This window comes from Hemicordylus capensis, chromosome 2 (assembly GCF_027244095.1).
Source record: "Hemicordylus capensis ecotype Gifberg chromosome 2, rHemCap1.1.pri, whole genome shotgun sequence".
In the NCBI taxonomy this organism is placed as follows: domain Eukaryota; kingdom Metazoa; phylum Chordata; class Lepidosauria; order Squamata; family Cordylidae; genus Hemicordylus; species Hemicordylus capensis.
Window position 1 is genome coordinate 212,228,259 of NC_069658.1, and position 18,441 is coordinate 212,246,699.

The 18,441-nt window shown below is 47.8% G+C and overlaps 1 protein-coding gene across 1 annotated transcript in view; it reads right to left on the reverse strand.

The window, feature by feature from the left end:
• Positions 1-1,257: 1,257 nt before the first annotated feature.
• ATP8B3 (ATPase phospholipid transporting 8B3) overlaps positions 1,258-18,441 on the reverse strand; it is a 51,209-nt gene continuing 34,025 nt past the window's right edge. Inside the window, exons 17-28 of the mRNA XM_053293199.1 lie at positions 15,962-16,074; positions 15,680-15,814; positions 14,977-15,088; positions 13,116-13,191; positions 11,949-12,090; positions 10,563-10,824; positions 9,343-9,566; positions 8,350-8,433; positions 6,660-6,899; positions 4,747-4,885; positions 3,473-3,603; positions 1,258-1,997 (exon numbers count right to left, since the gene is read on the reverse strand). Coding sequence (XP_053149174.1) covers positions 1,719-1,997; positions 3,473-3,603; positions 4,747-4,885; positions 6,660-6,899; positions 8,350-8,433; positions 9,343-9,566; positions 10,563-10,824; positions 11,949-12,090; positions 13,116-13,191; positions 14,977-15,088; positions 15,680-15,814; positions 15,962-16,074 — 1,937 coding nt within the window. The 3' untranslated portion in view covers positions 1,258-1,718. The remainder of the gene's footprint in view (positions 1,998-3,472; positions 3,604-4,746; positions 4,886-6,659; positions 6,900-8,349; positions 8,434-9,342; positions 9,567-10,562; positions 10,825-11,948; positions 12,091-13,115; positions 13,192-14,976; positions 15,089-15,679; positions 15,815-15,961; positions 16,075-18,441) is intronic.

The following is an 18,441-nucleotide window of genomic DNA, read 5'->3' on the forward strand; positions in this document are numbered from 1 at the left end:
CAGCTTCCAAGGAGTTCCAGACGCCCCGAGAGAAAGCCATTGCTCAAGACGACGGAACCGCCCACTTGAGCATTCCCTGCAATGCAACCAAAGCAACACAGGACCCTCCAGGATTTTTCAAAACCACTGAATCAGCTTTATTGTAAAGCATAGGATGGAGCAGAAACATCAGGGCATTCATGAACAGAAACCTAGTTTTAGTCCAGACCCCAATGCATCAGAAAAAGTGCTGTCACGTAACCCTCCCCTCCGGGAAAGGCGACAGTGAGATCTGTAAATCCAGTCCTGTGGCTGTACTGTACGTGTCCAATAGAGGGCAGCGGTGTGCACAACAGCCAGCACGTGTTTCCCCAACTGTGTTGTTTTGGTGCCCCCTAGAGGACCCATTCAGTAACTCAGCTGGACTGGCAACCCACAGACATTAACACCATTTTTAAAAAACAGCTGTTGAGTCTGAAGGATTTACAAGCTGGGCCTTACGAGCAAGATGGCCGAAGGGAGGTGATGTTAATTCATAAATAAATAAATTTTCAAAATATCGCATTCCTAGGAAAAATCTCAGGGCAGTTTAGGTAAAAAGTAAGGAGAGAAATGCTAGTGAAAGCATTGCAGCATAAATGCGACCTTGAAATGATGGAATCGCATGGGCTTTTTTCTTTGCCCAGCTTGCCCAGAAGGACTACCAAGAGCTATTGATTGCTAAATCGAACCTCCATGTACATAGGCAGTTTACCTGTGAGTCCCAGTACCAAAAGCTGTGGGGGAACAGGGGGAGACAAGCATCTTCATGCCCTACTTGTGGATGTCCAAGGACATCAATTTGAGAGAGAACTCTCTAGCCTCAGAGGCAAGATGCCTCTGAATCCCAGTTGCAGGGGAGCAACAGCAGGAGAGAGGCCATGCCCCTCTCAGCTCTTGCCTGTGGGCTTCTCAGAGGCATCTCTCTGGTGGGCCACTGTGGGGAACAGGATGCTGGACTAGAGAGGCTTCCTTGGGCCTGATCCAGCAGGACTATTATTATGTTCTTAAGGGTGGAGCCTTGTTCTAATCCAGTAAGCCAATTTGTTTTTCTTTCCTTTTTTGGCACACTAGTACCAGGAATAGGTTTGATGGCCAGGACTTACCCCTGAAATAGGTGACATAATAACAGGAGGCAAGCATGCCCATGAGCATGTGCAGAGTGCACCCCCCCTCCACAATGCACCTCCACTGCAACAGAAATTCAGGGAACTCAACGCTTGGAAGCGGCAGCTTTTAGGCATTTACGAGCCCCGAGGCCCCTTGGTTTAAAAAATGACGTTACATATCCCCGGATTCTGTGGGGGGGATAGTCTCAAATCAAGTCCCCATGAGCCTTCGAAGTACATCTGTGAGGCAAGCACGAGTTTTGTGAATGGCACACCTGACGGTGTATGGGAGGTTGCACTTTGCTCCTTGCTGCGCATACGCAGGAAGGTTGGCCGTTGGCGGGGATACCGCAGAGTCTGTGGGCAGTAGGCAAGAAGAGGAAAGCTCAATAAATAAAACCTGGCACCAGGATTGGAACCCCCAACTCCCTGCGCTGGAATGGGACTGAGCCCCGTTGAGTGTCTGCAGACGGGTCTCAGATGCTCCAGTCCTCGGCAGGTGCAGAGGGGAACGGATCTGTGTCCAGGCCTGCTGGTTCGGCCAGGTTTTGGTGGCAATAACCAAGTCCTCGGCCTTCTGTCTTTGTCTGTTCAGCACAACTGGACGACGTTGTGACCGGCGGTGACGGCATTGCCCTTGGCCGGGGTGGGGTTTCCCTTGCCGGGCAGTGGGGCCCTGCAAAAGCCATTGAGTTGAGGGCGGGCGTGGGGGTCCTTGACCCGGAGGCTGGCTCCTCTGGAGATGAGGTCGGCATAGCCTCCCCTGTGCGAGAAGGCGTAGCCGGAACGCCTCCACAGGGAGTCCCGCCGGATGTGAGACGTCAGCTCCACCGTCTTCTGTTTCCCCTGCATGTTCCTGGCCTGAAGATTCTGCCAGAAAAAAACGGGGTGCAGGTGTATCAAAGCACAAACGGCAGCCCAGTTTGCTGATCAAGCCCCTTCCTTAGCCCAGCCTCACCCAAATTGGAACGCCGTGCATAACCCCCACGGCTCTCTCTCATGCTGTTGCTCCCCTGCAACTGGTGCAACTCCTCTATGGCGGAGAGGTCTATCAACGGCCACTAGTTCGAGGGCTATAGGCCACCTCCAGCCTCAGAGGCAGGATGCCTCTGAGGAGAGGAGAGCTGGTCTGGTGGTAGGAAGTATGACTTGTCCCATTAGCTAAGCAGGGTCTGCCCTGGTTGCATAGGAATGGGAGACTGGATGTGTGAGCACTGGAAGATATTCCCCTCAGGGGATGGAGAAGAGCATCTAGGTTCCAAGTTCCCTCTGGCAGCCTCTCCAAGATAGGGCTGAGAGAGATTCCTGCCTGCATCCTTGGAGAAGCCGCTGCCAGTCTGGGAAGACAATACTGAGCTAGATGGACCAATGGTCTGACTCAGTATATGGCAGCTTCCTATGTTCCTAAGTACCAGTTGCAGGGGAGTAACAGCAGGAGAGAGGGCATGCCTTCAACTCCTGCCTGTGGGCTTCTCAGAGGCATCTGGTGGGCCACTGTGTGGAACAGGATGCTGGACTAGATGGGCTTCCTCGGGCCTGATCCTGCAGGGCTGTTCTTATGTTCTTATGGTATTGAGAGGCATCTTGCTACTTAGGCTGAAGGTGGCCTATAGCCACCAGACTAGTAGTCATTGATAGACCTGTCCTCCATGAATTTGACTAAGTACCTTTTAAAGCCATCCAGGCTATTGGCCGTCACCACATCTTGTGGCAAAGAATTCCATAGGTTAATTATACATTGTGTGAAAAAGTACTTCCTTTTGTCAGTCCTAAAGATGACCCCTGGTTCTTGGTTATGCGAAAGGGAGAAAAATTTCTCTCTATCCACTTTCTTTACACCATGCATGCTTTTATAGACTTTTCTCATGTTGCCCCTCAGTCAGCTTTCTTCTAAACTAAATATCCCGCAGTGTTTAGCCTTGCTTCCTAAGGCTACAACATTGTCCCCTTTGCTAAGCAGGGTCCACCCTGGTTGCATTTGAATGAGAGGCTACATGTGTGAGCACTATAAGTTATTCCCCTTCAGATATGGGGCTGCTCTGAAAAGAACACCTGCCTGCTTGCATGTAGAAGGTTCCATGTTCCCTCCCTGGCAGCATTTCCAAATAGAACTGGGAGAGATTCCTGCCTGTAATTTTGGGGAAGGTGCTGCCAGTCTGTGTAGACAATACTGAGCTAGATGGACCAAGGGTCGGACTCGGTATACGGCAGCTGCTTATGCATCTCTGTTCCTGATCTTTGCCTCCAGCCAGCCAGCCTTCTCGACCAGCTCCACCAAAGGATCTCCCAACAAGAATGCCCCTTTGGCACTGCCCTTTGGCTGAGATTCCCAGAGCGATGCTTACCTCTGTCATGGTCCTGGGCCCTGCAAAGCTGTGTATAAAGCGGACGGTGAGGGAGGGGGTGATGTTCACCACTAAGCAGAGCAAGACGACAAGGAGTGCAGTTGGGTCGGTCAGTGCATTCTTGCTAGCATCTGGAAGGAAAAGGAAGCTGTGAGCAGATCAGTTACTGTTAGGAGTGTGCACCAAACTGGTTTGGCCCCCGGTTCACCGCCCCCACCTAGCTGTCCACTTATCGTGCTGAATCGGTTCACCGGAACCAGACCTAGGTTGGTTCAATCACTGAACCAGCCCCAGTTCGGTCCATGATCAAGCCCCTGAACTGACCCTAATTCGAGGCGAACTGGTTCGGCACAAACTGTTTGTGCACACCCCTAGTTACTGTGGTGTGTACATGTGTGATAATATCTGGACCTGTGAGACAGCCAAATAGACTCTGTTTCTCTGGCACCAGAAACATGATGGTATGAAGGCAGTTCAAATGTTGTGCTTGGAATAACAAGTGTATGCTATATGAAAGTATGGGCCTCTATAGATAAAGAAAGCCAACAGTTCTCCCAGGTTATATACCCTAGGTAGACTCTCCCTGCAAGTGGAGGTTCCATCAAGCTATCACCATGGCTAGGAGCCCTTGATAGGTCCATTCTCCTCAAATTTGTCTAATTCTTACTTCAGGACAGACAGCAACATGGTGTCATCAACTGAGTGTTGCTAAGTCACATTCATCTCGATGTGACTTATGCGGTGAGTTTCTATGTGCAGGGCAGATGTCAGCACTGGCTCCAAAACTGGTGGTGGTCCTTGAATGAGGCACCTTCCATGGAGCCTATCTTACCTGATAGGGCCTGCAAACAGAATTTGGCATTTTTCTGCAAGAGGAATTTTTTTTTGCAAACAGAATTTAGCGTTTTTCTGCAAGCAGGATTTTTTATTTTTTTATTTTTTGCAAACAGAAATCGGACATTTTTCTGCAAGCATGTTTTTGAAAACAGAATTCTGCATTCTTCTGCAGGCAGAAGTTTTTACAAAGAGAATTCTGCATTTTTCTGCAAGCAGAATTTTCTCACGCTCATTTCATTCTCCCCTCATGCCTCACTCCTATGCTCATCCTCTGACGTGACGTGTTTTGGCTCACCGGCATGGCTGCCCAGTTGAGGCGGTCCCTCATGACAAATCCCCAACTTCTCCTCGCTGTGGAGCCCAGCCCTGATTGCAACCCAAAGTAGTGTGTGAGTGAAAAATAACTGAAATCAAAGCTCCTTCTAAAGAAAACTTACCAGGGAACTGGAAGGCGGTGGGTGCCTGCTGGTAGGCCTGGAAACTTTGAGTGAGGTAGCTGAAAAAGCTGTAGAGTGCGAAGCTGGCAACGATCGCCAGCACATTGAACACCGTCCAGAATTTAATGTCCATCATGATCTGCCCAGGGAAAGAAGCAGAACAAGGCCCATGAGCCAGCCATTCTGCAAACCTGCGTCCAAGTGATCTGCTTGGTGCTATCCTTCCCTTTGAGGACTAGACCAGGCCAGGGCAGAAGGTCATGTTCCCAACATTTATACCTAGCCCACCTAGAAGGTCAATATTTAGGCCGTCCTCATAAGCAGTCAAGACCAGGCTAAGGCAGCAAAGCCTGGAATTGGCTGGCTGTGAGAACTGCCAGGATCCACATGGATTATGGCGCAGCGGTGGCAGCAAACCCACCTACAGAGCCCTCCGGTTAGCTGAGGTGAGGGGCATGAGCGGCCCCTTAACTCGGGCTAACTGCTCCTGTGTGGGCTGGGGCGATGCACCTCTCTGCTGTCTGGGGCAGCAGCAGACCATCTGGGCCCACGATCAGCATGCCCAGCAGGGGCTGAGGGATTCTCTGTGGGGAAAGTTGAGAGCCAGCGTGGTGTAGTGGTTAGAGTGCTGGACTAGGACCAGGGAGACCCGAGTTCAAATCCCCATTCAGCCATGAGACTTGCTGGGTGACTCTGGGCCAGTCACTTCTCTCTCAGCCTAACCAACTTCACAGGGTTGTTGTGAAAGAGAAACTCAAGTATGTAGTACACTGCTCTGGGCTCCTTGGAGGAAGAGTGGGATATAAATGTAATAATTATAATAATAATAATAAAAGTAAGGTTATGCAGCCTTCCTCTCTGCCTGCCCTCCCTCCCACCCTCTCAAATGGTCGTGTGAATGGGCCCACTATCTGCCAATCACAGAGCATGATGTGAGGTTGTCGGCCACAAACCGCAGTGTTCCCTTCTGCCCTTGAAAAGAACACCCAGAACATGAGCGGGGGTGAAACTTGGCAGCTCACTAGACCTCATTGAGGCTGCCCAGGCTGTGAGCTCCCCGGTTCGTGGTGCAGAGGTGTTCTGTTTCCTCAGCCACTCCTCCTTTAGGGCTCTTGGAACCTGCTCCGTTCTCCTAACCCCTCCCGCCCAGTTTGGAATGGGCTTGCTCATTCGAAGACCTTTCAGAGAATCCATGGGAAAAGTCGAAGTTGAAGCATCTTCCTACTGAAGGGCCCGGGTTCAACCCTGACAACCTCCCTCGAGGTAGGGCTGGGAAAGGCACCTGCTTGAAACCTTGGAGGGCTGCTGCCCGTCAGTGTAGACCAGGGCTTCAGTCGCCTTGCAGATGTCCAACTACAACTCCCATCACCCCCATTGGTCACTGTGGCTGGGGATGATGGGCGTTGTAGTCCAACAACAGCCAGAGGGGGGAAAATTGTGCAGCCCTGATGTAGAAAATACTGATTCCGTTGGACGGATGGTTTGACTCAGTGGAAGGCAGCTTCATATGTTTACATAGAATATTTTATAAGAGCAGGCGTGCTGGACCAAGTCCAAGCTGGTGGCCGTCACCACATCCTGTGGCACCTGGAGGTTAATTATGTGCTGTGTGAGAAAGTACTTCCTCTTGTTGGTCCTAAAATTCCCAACCTTCAGTTTCATGGGATGAGCCCCGGTTCTAGTGTTGTGAGAGAGGGAGAAAAATTCTCTCTGTCCCACTCCATGCATAATTTGATACACCTCTATCGTGTCTCCCCGTAAGCACCTCTTTTCCAGACCAAAAAAGCCCCAGAGGCTATAGCCTCGCCTCGCAAGGAAGGCCCCTGATCACCTTGGCTGCCCTCTTCTGCCCCTCTGAAGAGATTTCAAGTCAGCCCAGAAAATCACACCCCCTGAACGCTCCCCAAATTCACCTCAGCCGTGACGGTCACTACGGCCGCGGTTGCGATAATCATGGCGAAGGACTGGTAATCGCCCACGACGTGGGTGCTGGCGCGGTCCCCAAAGGCCCAGCTCGCGATGTAAAAGTTGACCAAGGAGACGAAAGAGCCGTGGATGAAGGACACGCAGAAGGTCCAGAGGTTGAAGAGCATGTCCTTCTGGCCGACCTTGTAAAGCTCAGGAAACTGCAAGCTTTTCTTGGCGCTCACATCCTAGAGGTTGCGGGGAGAAAGAGAGGGAAGCTGTTCACCCGGAAGGAGGCGGAGGGGCTTTCCCAGCTCCCAAAGCCCCGCTGTGAAGCCTCTTCCAAAGACTTAGGCCGGATCCAGACATAACGGGGAACTGGGGGCAAAGCAGCCAGATGTCCCCGAACCTGAACGTCCGAATGTGGGAAACCAGACCCTAACTCAGCCCGAAGGTTCACTCACTAAACTCCAATTTAGGCCCTCAGTTTGAAGTGAATGTCAAATATTCATGTCCTGCTTCCCTTCCATCTCTGCTGGCACAACCACCAGATATATATATTCATTCCTTGTTATTTGTGAGTGGAGATGGACAAGCCTGGGAAGTAATTGGATCATTTTCTGAAGCAATCTGAGGCTCAGAAAATGATCCCCCAGGGTCCTCCAAAACCCCAGGGCTTTGGAAGATGCTCCCCGCTGAAATAAGAGCATCTCCTTCTCTGTCTGTTTTCAGGAAGACCCTCCAGACCTTCCTGTTCTCTCAAGCTTTTAATTAGAATTTTCATAATTTGTTTTATATTGTTTTGTGTTTCCTGTATTTTAACCTGTGATTTTAATGTTGGCATCTGTACACCTCCTAGAGATTTACATATCAGGCAGTATTAATAAATAAATAAATTGATTGATTGATTGATGTCCAATTATGACATGTGAAGGAGTGGAGAATTCCCCCCACCCAACCCTTGAGATTTACAGTCATCTTTCCCAGGGGCCGACAGGCCATGATGTTAAGGAGGAAAGGCTCCCCACCAGAGGCGTATCTAGGGAAAATAGCACCTAGGGCAAGCACTGATATTGCGCCCCCTGTCCAAACATCTAGCACCCATCTTTCAGATAACTTTACCACCGCATGTGCCGTGGCCATTAAAAAAAATTTTTTTTAAGGCCACTGAAAACAAAATGGCCACTGCGCATGCTCAAATGGCCTCTGTGAGGCCTGGCATGGCCTAGGGCCTCACAGAAGCCATTTGAGCATGTGTGGTGGCCATTTTGTTTTTGGTGGCCATTAAAAAAATTAATTTTAAAAATGGCACCCCCCCTTGAAATGGTGCCCGGGGCACATGCCCTGCCTGCCCTACTCTAGATACACCCCTGCTCCCCAGGTGCTATCTTCCTGGCATGCAGGGAGTTGGAGGAGATTCCTTGCTCCACAAGCTCTGTGGCACGTCCAGAGGGAAAGCATAGTGGTCTTTAGGATTTGGAGTCCGCTACAACTCAGAATGGGGGGGAGTTCCAAGTCCTCAGTCATATAGGTTACTTCAAGTGGGGGGTTAGTCTATAAGACCTCAAAGGCCCCCTCCCAACTCTAAGATTCTATGAGAATACATGGATGCTGCACACTGCAGGCCAAGAAGAGCAATGATCTTTGGGGCTTTACAAATCCACCTAATTTAATCTGTGATATTTATCTGTGACTTACCTGTTCCAAGATCGCCATGAAGAACACGGGATAGGAAGTATAGAACACATTATAAAGAGCGAGAAACCAGCCCTCCAACAGCGGCTGAAAAAGGAGGAGCAAAAGGAGAGCGGAATTAAGGGCCAGTTGGTCGACACACGTGTCCGTTGCTTGCTTTTCTGTAATTTATTTCATTTATTAAGTATTTTAAGATCCATATCCTGCCTTATCAGCTTGGAAAAAGACTCTTGAGGCAGCTTAGAAAAAGTTAATATAGCACCCACCAAGAGTCAGAGATTTCAGGGTTCACAGCTCAGCTTAGCACCATAGTGCATTGGCTGAGACAGATGGCTTTTTCACTTCGTGATCCAAGCCAATCAGGGATCACATAGTGAGCATAAAATAACTCAAGGGTATGAACTATTTACCTGCTCTAAAAACTCTGTGTTGAAAGCAAACCAACAACCTGGATGGCTTTAAGACGGGTTTGGATAACTTCATGGAGGAGAGGTCTATCAATGGCTACTAGTCGGAGGGCCACCTCCATTCTCCAAGGCAGGATGCCTCTGAATACCAATTGCGGGGGAGTCACAGCAGAAGAGAGGGCATGCCCTCAACTCCTGCCTGTAGGCTTCCTGCGGCATCTGGTGGGCCACTGTGTGAAACAGGATGCTGGACTAGATGGGCCTCCTTGGGCCTGATCCAGCAGGGCTGTTCTTATGTTCTAGAATTATAGTACATTGGCATAGATATGGATGGCTTTTTCAGTTCGTGATCCAAGCCAATCAGGGATCACATAGTGAGCATAAAGAACTCAAGGGTATGAACTATGGAAAATAATGTTAAACATTCAACTGCGCTGAAAATCCCGTGTAGAAAGGAAACCAGATCTAGCTCTATGGTACACTAGCTTAGAGATGGGTGGCTTTTTCACATGGTGATTCAAGCCAATCAGGGATCACATAGTGAGCATAAAACAACTCAAGGGTATGGGGAAGGATCTTAAACATTCACCTGTGCTGAAAATCCTGTGTAGAAAGCAAACCAGATCTGCACCATCATGCCAGCAAATGTCTTGTAGAAGAAATAGCGGAGAAACTTGCAGATCCGGAGGTAGGACCACCGGCCGTGGACAAAGAGGAGCTGTTGCAGGAAGCGGAACTGTGCCAAGGCATAATCGCTGCACTGGACGGCCTGCATCCCTTCCTGCCCGCTGATTCCAACTCCAATGTCAGCAGCTGAAGAGAGAGAGAGAGAGAGAGAGCAAGAGCTCTTCAACATTTCCTCAAAAGACTTGGAGCTGTCTGGCTCTACCCGTGACATGCTCAACTCACCTCTCCTGACCCACTAAAACACACTAGGCTGTACTTCAACCTGCCAAAACATCACCAGTCTCTGCTCCTCTGACCAGTGTTCCCTCTAATAGGGATTCCCAGATGTTGTTGACTGCAACTCCCATAATTCCCAGCCAAAGGCCATTGTAGCTAGGGATGGTGGGAGTTCTAGTCAACAACATCTGGAAATCCTGGTTAGAGGGAACAGTGCCTCTGACCCATGCAACTGAGTATTTTTAAGATCATCAGTTAACAACCCTAGATACTAGACACATCATCTGAATCAAGGCTCAATGTGGGTTACCAAAATTAGTGTGACTGTGTGAATCCATGCCAAGGTGGACAAACTGCTTCGGACTGTATGTCCTACAACCTGTTCTCTTGACCCTTGCCCAACTTGGCTTATTTCATCTGGTTATTGTATTATCAGAGAAGGTCTGGTAAATATTATAAATGCTTCTCTGAGGTTGGGCAGGATGCCTCCTTGTCTTAAGGAGGTGATTATTAGACCTGATTTGAAGAAACCTACATTGGATCTCCCAGAGTTAGCTAATTACAGACTCGTTTCCAATCTTGGTGATTGAGCAGGTGATTGAACAGGTGGTGGCCTCTCAGCTCCCGGCAGTTTTGGATGATACTTATTATCTAGACGCATTTCAAACTGCCCAACTACTACCACTCTGAGGCTGAGCCTCCCAAGCCCCTGCCTGTGGACCCACCCGAGGGAGGGCACGACAACTGGCAACCATCTCCATGTGGCTGTTTGAAAGCCATCCTGGAGGTTTTCATAGCTTGATCTTGTGAAACATAACGGGAGCAAAGGATCTCCCAGAATAGCTTCAGTCAGAGGCGAAGAGGTAACTGAAGAGCAAGACCTCAGAACATGGGACAAGGCCTCACTTTTAATCATGTTCACGTCGTTGGCCCCATCCCCGATGGCCAAGGAGATGGTGTTCTGGTGCTTCTTCACCATCTGGACAATGAGAGCCTTTTGCTTGGGTGTCACCCGGCAACAGATCACCGCCTGGCAGGAGGTGGCCAGCTCTGCAAACGCCTTCTCCGCCAGGACCCTGTGGTCCTTCTCCACCTCTGCCCTGTGGCAGTCCCAACAGCCTCCCTTTTTCTTTGATTTCTTCTTTCCCTCATCATGGAGGATTTTCTCCTGCAAAGAAACCACACAAAAAGATGTTGACTCCGATGGTTCCTGGACAGTCCCGACGATCAATGGCCAACATCCAGACTGATGCTAGGCTGGTGGAATCACATTTTCTGACACTCAAGAGAGGAGGGGTTTGTTTTAGGCGACCCCCTGCCCCCCATGTTCTCTCTGCAGCTGTCAGAACCTCCTGAAAATTTGTCCCTGTGAGTCACACAACCATTCTGATGTTCTTTTTTCAAGCAAGAACTCCTCCTCCTACTCCTTCTACTATTACTATTTATATACCACTTTTCGACAGAAGTCCTTAAAGGGGTTTACACAGAAAAATATAAATAAATTAATTAGATGGTTCTAATTGTGGGTCAAGCAAGAAATCAAACAAAGAACCAAAGAAGAAACCATAAATATCAAGTAAAATCAAATCAGGCAAACCATGAAAATCAAGCAAAACCAAACCAAACCATTCTTGCTTAATTTTTACACTGAAAAATATAAATGAATAAATGAGACAGTTTCTTGTGGGTCACGTAAGAAACCATTCTTGCTTGACCCTGGGCAAAGAGGCCGCTTTTTAGAGTGGTGATTCTCTTTATTGAGCAGGGGGAGAGCAACTGGCCCTATCCACCCCCAGCACAGCAACCCTCCAGTGGCTGTTGCTCGTGTCTATCTTATGTTTCTTTTTAGATTGTGAGCACTTTGGGGACAGAGATCCATCTTATTTATTATTTCTCTGTGTAAACTGCTTTGAGAACTTTTGTTGAAAAGTGGTATAGAAATATTTGCTGTTGTTGCTGTTGACCCACTTGCTTGTGGGTCAAGCAAGCTATGCCGCGGTCTGCTTGCGCAAGCACAGGTCTGTGCCTGGAACAGTCTTCCTGCCATTTTGAAGAGCATCCTCAAAATGGTGGCCGTGATGATGGATCCAACCTGAGCGAGATCAGAGCTAGATAAAAATATATCCAGGGATCGCTAACCTGGAGAATTCCCCACGAACAAGACTCGCTATGCATGTTGTGGGGGGTTGGAAGGCAGGCAGATGCTTTCAACGCTTCCAAATGGGAGGAAACAATTTCCCAAAAGACCTGAAAGGAGGGGAGATTGAGGGCCCATAAAAAACCACATCTTACTAGGAAGTCCCCGGTGACCACCAGTGCTGTCTTTCCATGAAGAACGGGTGCCCGGAAAGGTGGGATCGAGCCATTTTCATACAGGGGTTCCTCACTGCTGGCCAAGCTGTTGTTGCTGTACCAAGAAGGTTCAAGGAACTCACTGCAAAAGAGGGTGGGACAAACAGGGACAAGGCAGACATCTTGAGCTCCTTATAAATAGAATTGGCCAAAAGGAAAAACAAAACAAATGTTCCATCAGCTTCCAGCCTGCAACGCTGTACCACTCCTTGCAAACTACCAAAATGCTGTGAAGCCACGGAATGTTCATTGACACTCTAACTGTTCAAAGGGAATGGTCAGTGAAAGGGAAAAGGTCACTTTGGTTTGGAGAAGAAGCTCGGCTGTAACTAGGCTCTGACATTTTGTGTATGGGGGTTGTTGTTGTTTTCTTGCCTTCTTGCTTTTGTTTGATTTGGGTTTTTTTGGCATAACTGCTTCTGAAAGGAATAGTCGACCAAGGAAGTGAGAACTTGGAAGGTCTACTCTTCGAAGGTACTCCATGCTAACTGAGCTGTTGTGACAGCACAAGATGTTCATTACAACTCTTTGGGCCCATTTGGAGCACCCATAGGCCCCATATTACTAGCTCTGGAAGCACACAATTCATGGTGATTCGGAGGTCCCGCCCTGCACAGGAAAATGTGGGGTGGAACAGTGCACTAGATAGGTGCATTGTTTGTTTCTAATTGTACAGTGGGCGGGCCAGTGAGACAATCATCCAAACTGGCCCCCTATTAGATGGGAAGGGTCAGTCACTCATCCCGAATAGGTACTTAGGAAACTGCCTTACTGAGTCAGCCCTTCAATCCCTCTAGCACATGCTCTGACTGGCAGGTAGTCTTCAGGCTCTCAGACAGGAGCCTTTCTCAGCCCTACCTGGAGATGCTGCCTAGGAATGAACCTGGGACCTCTCCTCTGCCACTGAGTCACCACAGCCCCAGATCTGATCCTTGGGGCAGAGTGGGCTTAGAGCTAGGATCCCACACGAGACGTACCTAGCTGCAATGCTGATCTCAAGGTTTATGGCAGGGCATTGCTAACACAGACAAGCAGACAGAGTGACCCCTGGGTCCAAGCAAGCCACACACACACACACACACACACACACACACAATGTCTCCATACCGGATCTCACTCTCCTCCAGGATATTCATGTCGTCCGTCAGAAGTTGACATGCAAAGCCAATATTCACAGCTGTCTCTGTAAACACAAAGCAGACCAGAAGTGGCCCCATGAAGACCTTTGTCTTGTTCCTTAGCCTTGCTGCTTCCACCCTTGCTCCGAATGATAGGACCATTAAATTTTTTAAAGCTTATCTTAGGAACATAGGAAGCTGCCATATACTGAGTCAGACCATTGGTCTATCAAGCTCAGTATTGTCTACACAGACTGGCAGCGGCTTCTCCAAGGTTGCAGGCAGGAGTCTCTCTCAGCCCTATCTTGGAGATGCTGCCAGGGAGGGAACATGGAACCTAGATGCTCTTCCCAGAGCGGCTTCATCCCGTGAGGGGAGTATCTTGCGGTGCTCATACATCAAGTCTCCCATTCATATGCAACCATTGCAACCACGGAGCCAGCGTGGTGTAGTGGTTAGAGTGCTGGACGAGGACCGGGGAGACCCGAGTTCAAATCCCCATTCAGCCACGATACTAGCTGGGTGACTCTGGGCCAGTCACTTCTCTCTCAGCCTAACCTGCTTTACAGGGTTGTTGTGAACAGAAACCGAAGTATGTAGTACACCGCTCGGGGTCCTTGGAGGAAGAGCGGGATATAAAATGTAAAATAATAATAACAATAACCAGGGTGGACCCTGCTTAGCTAAGGGGACAAGTCATGCTTGCTACCACAAGACCAGCTCTGCGCTCCATATCTTGTATAATAAATATATCTGTTTATTTTTAACAACGCTTGCCACATGCAGAAGAAGGAACAAGAGAGATGCATGCGCAGAAGCCCAAGTGCAGGTAGGTCGATTTGTGCACACACAAGGCGGAGTGAGCAACACATTCTAACAGTGACGTTAGGAATAAAACTGAATCTTCTCCTCTTTTTCATTTTGACCTGCCACACATCGGATTAGTGACGGGTTACGTTTAAGAGAATTAAATATATAGATAAAATAAAATATGTAAACTAGTATTATATAATAATACTTCTCTTATATAATAAGTTCTTCTCTCGAGCTTTTCTCCTTGGACATTGTGATGACAATACCCTCGTGTGGAACATGAACCCTCCTGCACTGTAATGTCTAGAATGGCGCTTGGCTCATAACAGTTCCCTGATATCACATACAGCTAATCTAACTACTGGAGAGTAAAGAGTCATCCACCAGAGGCAACCATGACAGGCTGACTTCCAATTTCTGCTTTCTGGCTTCCACCATCTACTCTGGAGGAGTTTTGCTGGAGCGGAAGGTGCCTCTAAATCCCATTTGCAGGGGAGTCACAGCAAGAGGGAGGGCATGCCCCTTTCAATTCCTGCCTGTGGCTTCCAACGGCATCTGGCGGGCCACTGTGTGAAACAGGATGCCGGACTAGATGGGCTCCCTTGGGCCTGATCCAGCAGGGCTGTTCTTAGGTTCTTAAGTTACATGAGGAAATCATGTCGACACTGTCAAAATATTTCAGAAAAGGCTGGAAAATGTTTTCCCACATGGGTGGCGAGCAATACTGAAATCCACATCAAATTTCATTTTTCACAAAATGTCCACCCGGTCACGAAAATTCTGTTTATTGATACAGAGTGAAGTCACAGGATAGCAGGAGTATGCACAAAACCGGTTTGCCTGGTTCAGTTCGAGTCCGAACCAGAGTCGAACAGAACTGTGCATGTTCGGTTTTGTGCATCCCTGAACACCTCCCACCCTAGCTCGAATTTGATTAAAATTCCATGCTTGTGCCGGTTTGCACATCCCTACAGGATAGGGGCCAACATGTCATGTCAGAACAAGAGCTGGGTCACTGTCAGCCACACGGTCCATACCTTGCTTGTCTCCAGTCAACACCCACACTTTGATGCCCCCCCTTTTGAGCATCTGGATGGTCTCGGGGACTCCGTCCTGCAGCTTGTCCTCTATGGCCGTGGCACCCAGAAGCTGAAACAGCAAGCAAGCTAAGTTAAGGATGGAGATGAAAATGTAAAACTAATTCCAAATTTAGCATTCCTCCCACTGAATTTGAATTTTTTTAAACAAATAATAATAATTTTAAAACAAACAAAAATATGAGAGTCAGGGCAGGAAATATGAATGAATTAAAGGGACAATGATTGGATTGCCGAAACTCTGCGGAAAAAGCAACCATTTTGTTTGATCGCATCTGGATTCTCTCTGTGCAGTGTTTCAGTAATGTGCCCATGCACAACTCAGGATTGGTAAAACACCACACAGAGAGGGATTCTTGTTACAACTGCATGCAGAATCGCAGCAAGAGGGTTTTCCTTTGTGGTGTTTCATCAATGTGCACATGCACAGTCATTAATGTGGCGAGGGAACGAGACGCAGCAAACTACACTTGCCCGATACACTGCATACAGTTAGGAAATTTTTTTAAAATGGAAGATTGGAGGATCCACTTGAGAAACAAAAGCAGTTAATTCAGCACTCCAGAATCCAGAGGGAAATCCAGAGCATTTCTTAAGCGTCTCCAGTTCTTACCTTGAGATCTCTCTCGATCTCTTCATACACCTGGTCCAGTTCTTGGGCCCGATTCTGCAGCAGGACGCTCGCAGCATGGTACTTCTTGCTCCAGAGGCTGTATTCGTCCTCGTCCACCTCTCTGCTCGCCAGGCACAACGTCCTCAGGGTATCCGTGGCAAAGCTCTGGGGAAGAGAACCATATGGGTTGCTATGAGGTGGGCCTTATATGAAGGGTCTGGTGTGGGGTCACATCCAGGATGGCCCTTTGCTAGAGCAGAAAGCACACACCCCCATCTCCAATTCACTCCCTACATGCAATGCCACACTTACGTCCAGCGCCTTGACTGTGGTGGCCTCGTTCAGCCGTGCCTGGTGGAGTCTCTCCAGGATCACCGTGTCGGCTCCTTTGGTGTAAAGCTTGATGCAGCCCTCAGGATCTCGCACTGAGGGCAAGAGACCAGCATTCTTAAGAAATTAGGAGAGAGGGACCTCCAGGGCGGATGTTTTAACCAGGCATTCCTAAACTGCAACAAGGTTCCAAGTTCCCTCCCTGGCAGCATCTCCAAGAGAGGGCTGAGAGAGACTCCTGCCTGCAACCTTGGAGAAGCCACTGCCAGTCTGGGAAGACAAGACTGAGCTAGATAGACCAATGGTCTGACTCAGTAGAAGGCAGCTTCAGATGGACCTATTCAGGGTAAGCAGGGGCGGAGCCACCATTGGGCGAACGGGTTCAAAGGACCCGGGCCGCCACCAATCCGGGGGCACCAGCGCAGCCCCAGACAGGCCCCCCGTGGGGGCATTATATTGGTCCCAAATGGGGCCGTGCGTTTAAGGCAGGGAGAGTGGTTCTGGCCCACGCTGCACAATACAGCGCGGGCCCATATCCCTTCCAAATGATGTCAGATGCAGGGGGCGTGGCCAGGGGACAGCGGCATCCACACATGGGCCACCACCAGCCTCGCTATGCTCCTGAGTGTAAGTCAATGTTCTAGAAGACGGACCCTTCCCATTTAAGAGAGGACCAGTTCAGGAAATGATCATAAACAAAGATGTGCAAGTCTGAGTCAGCTTTCTATATTCCCGTGTTTCAAAAAACAAAAAAACGGAAACAAACTCTAAACTAATAATAATAAGAAGAAGAAGAAGAAGAGGTTAATAATAATAATAATAATAATAATAATAATAATAATAATAATAATAATAATAGGTTATTTTAAAAGAATGTACCAAATTTGGAAAGAGAAGCATCCAGACACAGAAATAACAGAACAAAGGCTAGCAGACCAGAGAAGATTCATAATAAGAAATAAAGTATTCACAGGAGTTGAGCTCTAAGAACTGCAAAGAGCAACACAGGCTCAAGATATGGAAGAAGAATTACCACCAACTGAAGCGGTTGCTCAGGCGCAGGTGGAGGAGGTGTTGGAAATCGAGGATGCCACTGTTGCTGAACTGTTTCAAAATCAAAACCAGGCAACCTCCCCTTTGCCTTCACCTCAAAAACCCGAATGCCGTTTAACAGAAAAGCAACAAGAACTAAAGCAAAAAATAACTGAGCACATGAACCAAACAACCACCAGGGTTCGACTTCCAGCTCTAAAAACAGTTGCCAAAAAACAACTTGCTCAGGCATTAAAAGATGTCAGTGCTGCACTTGCAGAAATAACAACCAATAATTTGCAAGAAACAAACCAACTAATGTACAGTGCAGCAACAATAACAACACAAGAGCTCGGATATAAGATCAGTGGACCTGTCAAAAAAGAAAGCAGTACATCACCTAAATGGAAGATTAGATTAGAAAATAAAATCTCCAGGCTTAGATCAGATGCTAGTAAATTGAAAGATATGAAAGACAAGAAGCTGAAGAATGAAAACACCAAACAGTATCTAATCCAAAAATATCACCTAGATTCAAGGAAAATTAGAGAAGTCCTGGAAATAATAAAGCAGCAAATAACAGCAGTGTCAAAGAAGATTAGCAGATATGAAGCCAGAATTACACAACACAGGCAGAATCTCCAATTCCAGTCGAATCAGAGACGTTTCTACCAAAGCATAGAAGGAGAAACTGCAAGAAACGTAGAAACACCAAATAAAGAAGAAACAGTGCAATTCTGGCGGAAATTATGGGACAATCAAATAGATTATAATAAAAAAGCAGGCTGGATGAAAGAGGTCAAAAATGTAACCAACAAATGCAAGATCTAATAATAACACCAGAATTAATAAGTGAAAGAGCAAAGAAAATTAAAAATTGGACTGCGCCAGGCGACGATGAACTGCATGGCTTTTGGCTTAAACACCTAACAAGCCTTCATAAACAACTATCAAAACAGTTCAATCACATTATGAAAGGCAGTGATATTAAACAATGGCTAACAACTGGGAAAACTCATCTCATCATGAAAGACCCAGCAAAAGGTGCAGTTCCAAGTAATTATAGACCAATAACCTGCCTGCCAACCATGTTCAAATTATTATCTGGAATAATAGCAGATGAAGTGATGCAACACTTATTAACTAACAAACAGCTTCCAGTTGAACAGAAAGGAAATTGCCCGAACACCAGAGGCACAAAAGACCAGCTGCTGATTGACAAAATGATTTTAGAAAATTGCAAGAGAAGAAAAACCAATCTAAGTGTTGCATGGATTGACTACAAGAAAGCCTTCGATTCATTGCCTCATACATGGATACTAAAATGTTTAGAAACAACTGGTGTCAGCAAAAACATTCAGATATTTATTAAAAAAGCAATGAGCATGTGGAGTACACAGTTAACAATCAATGGCGAGGCACTTGGACAG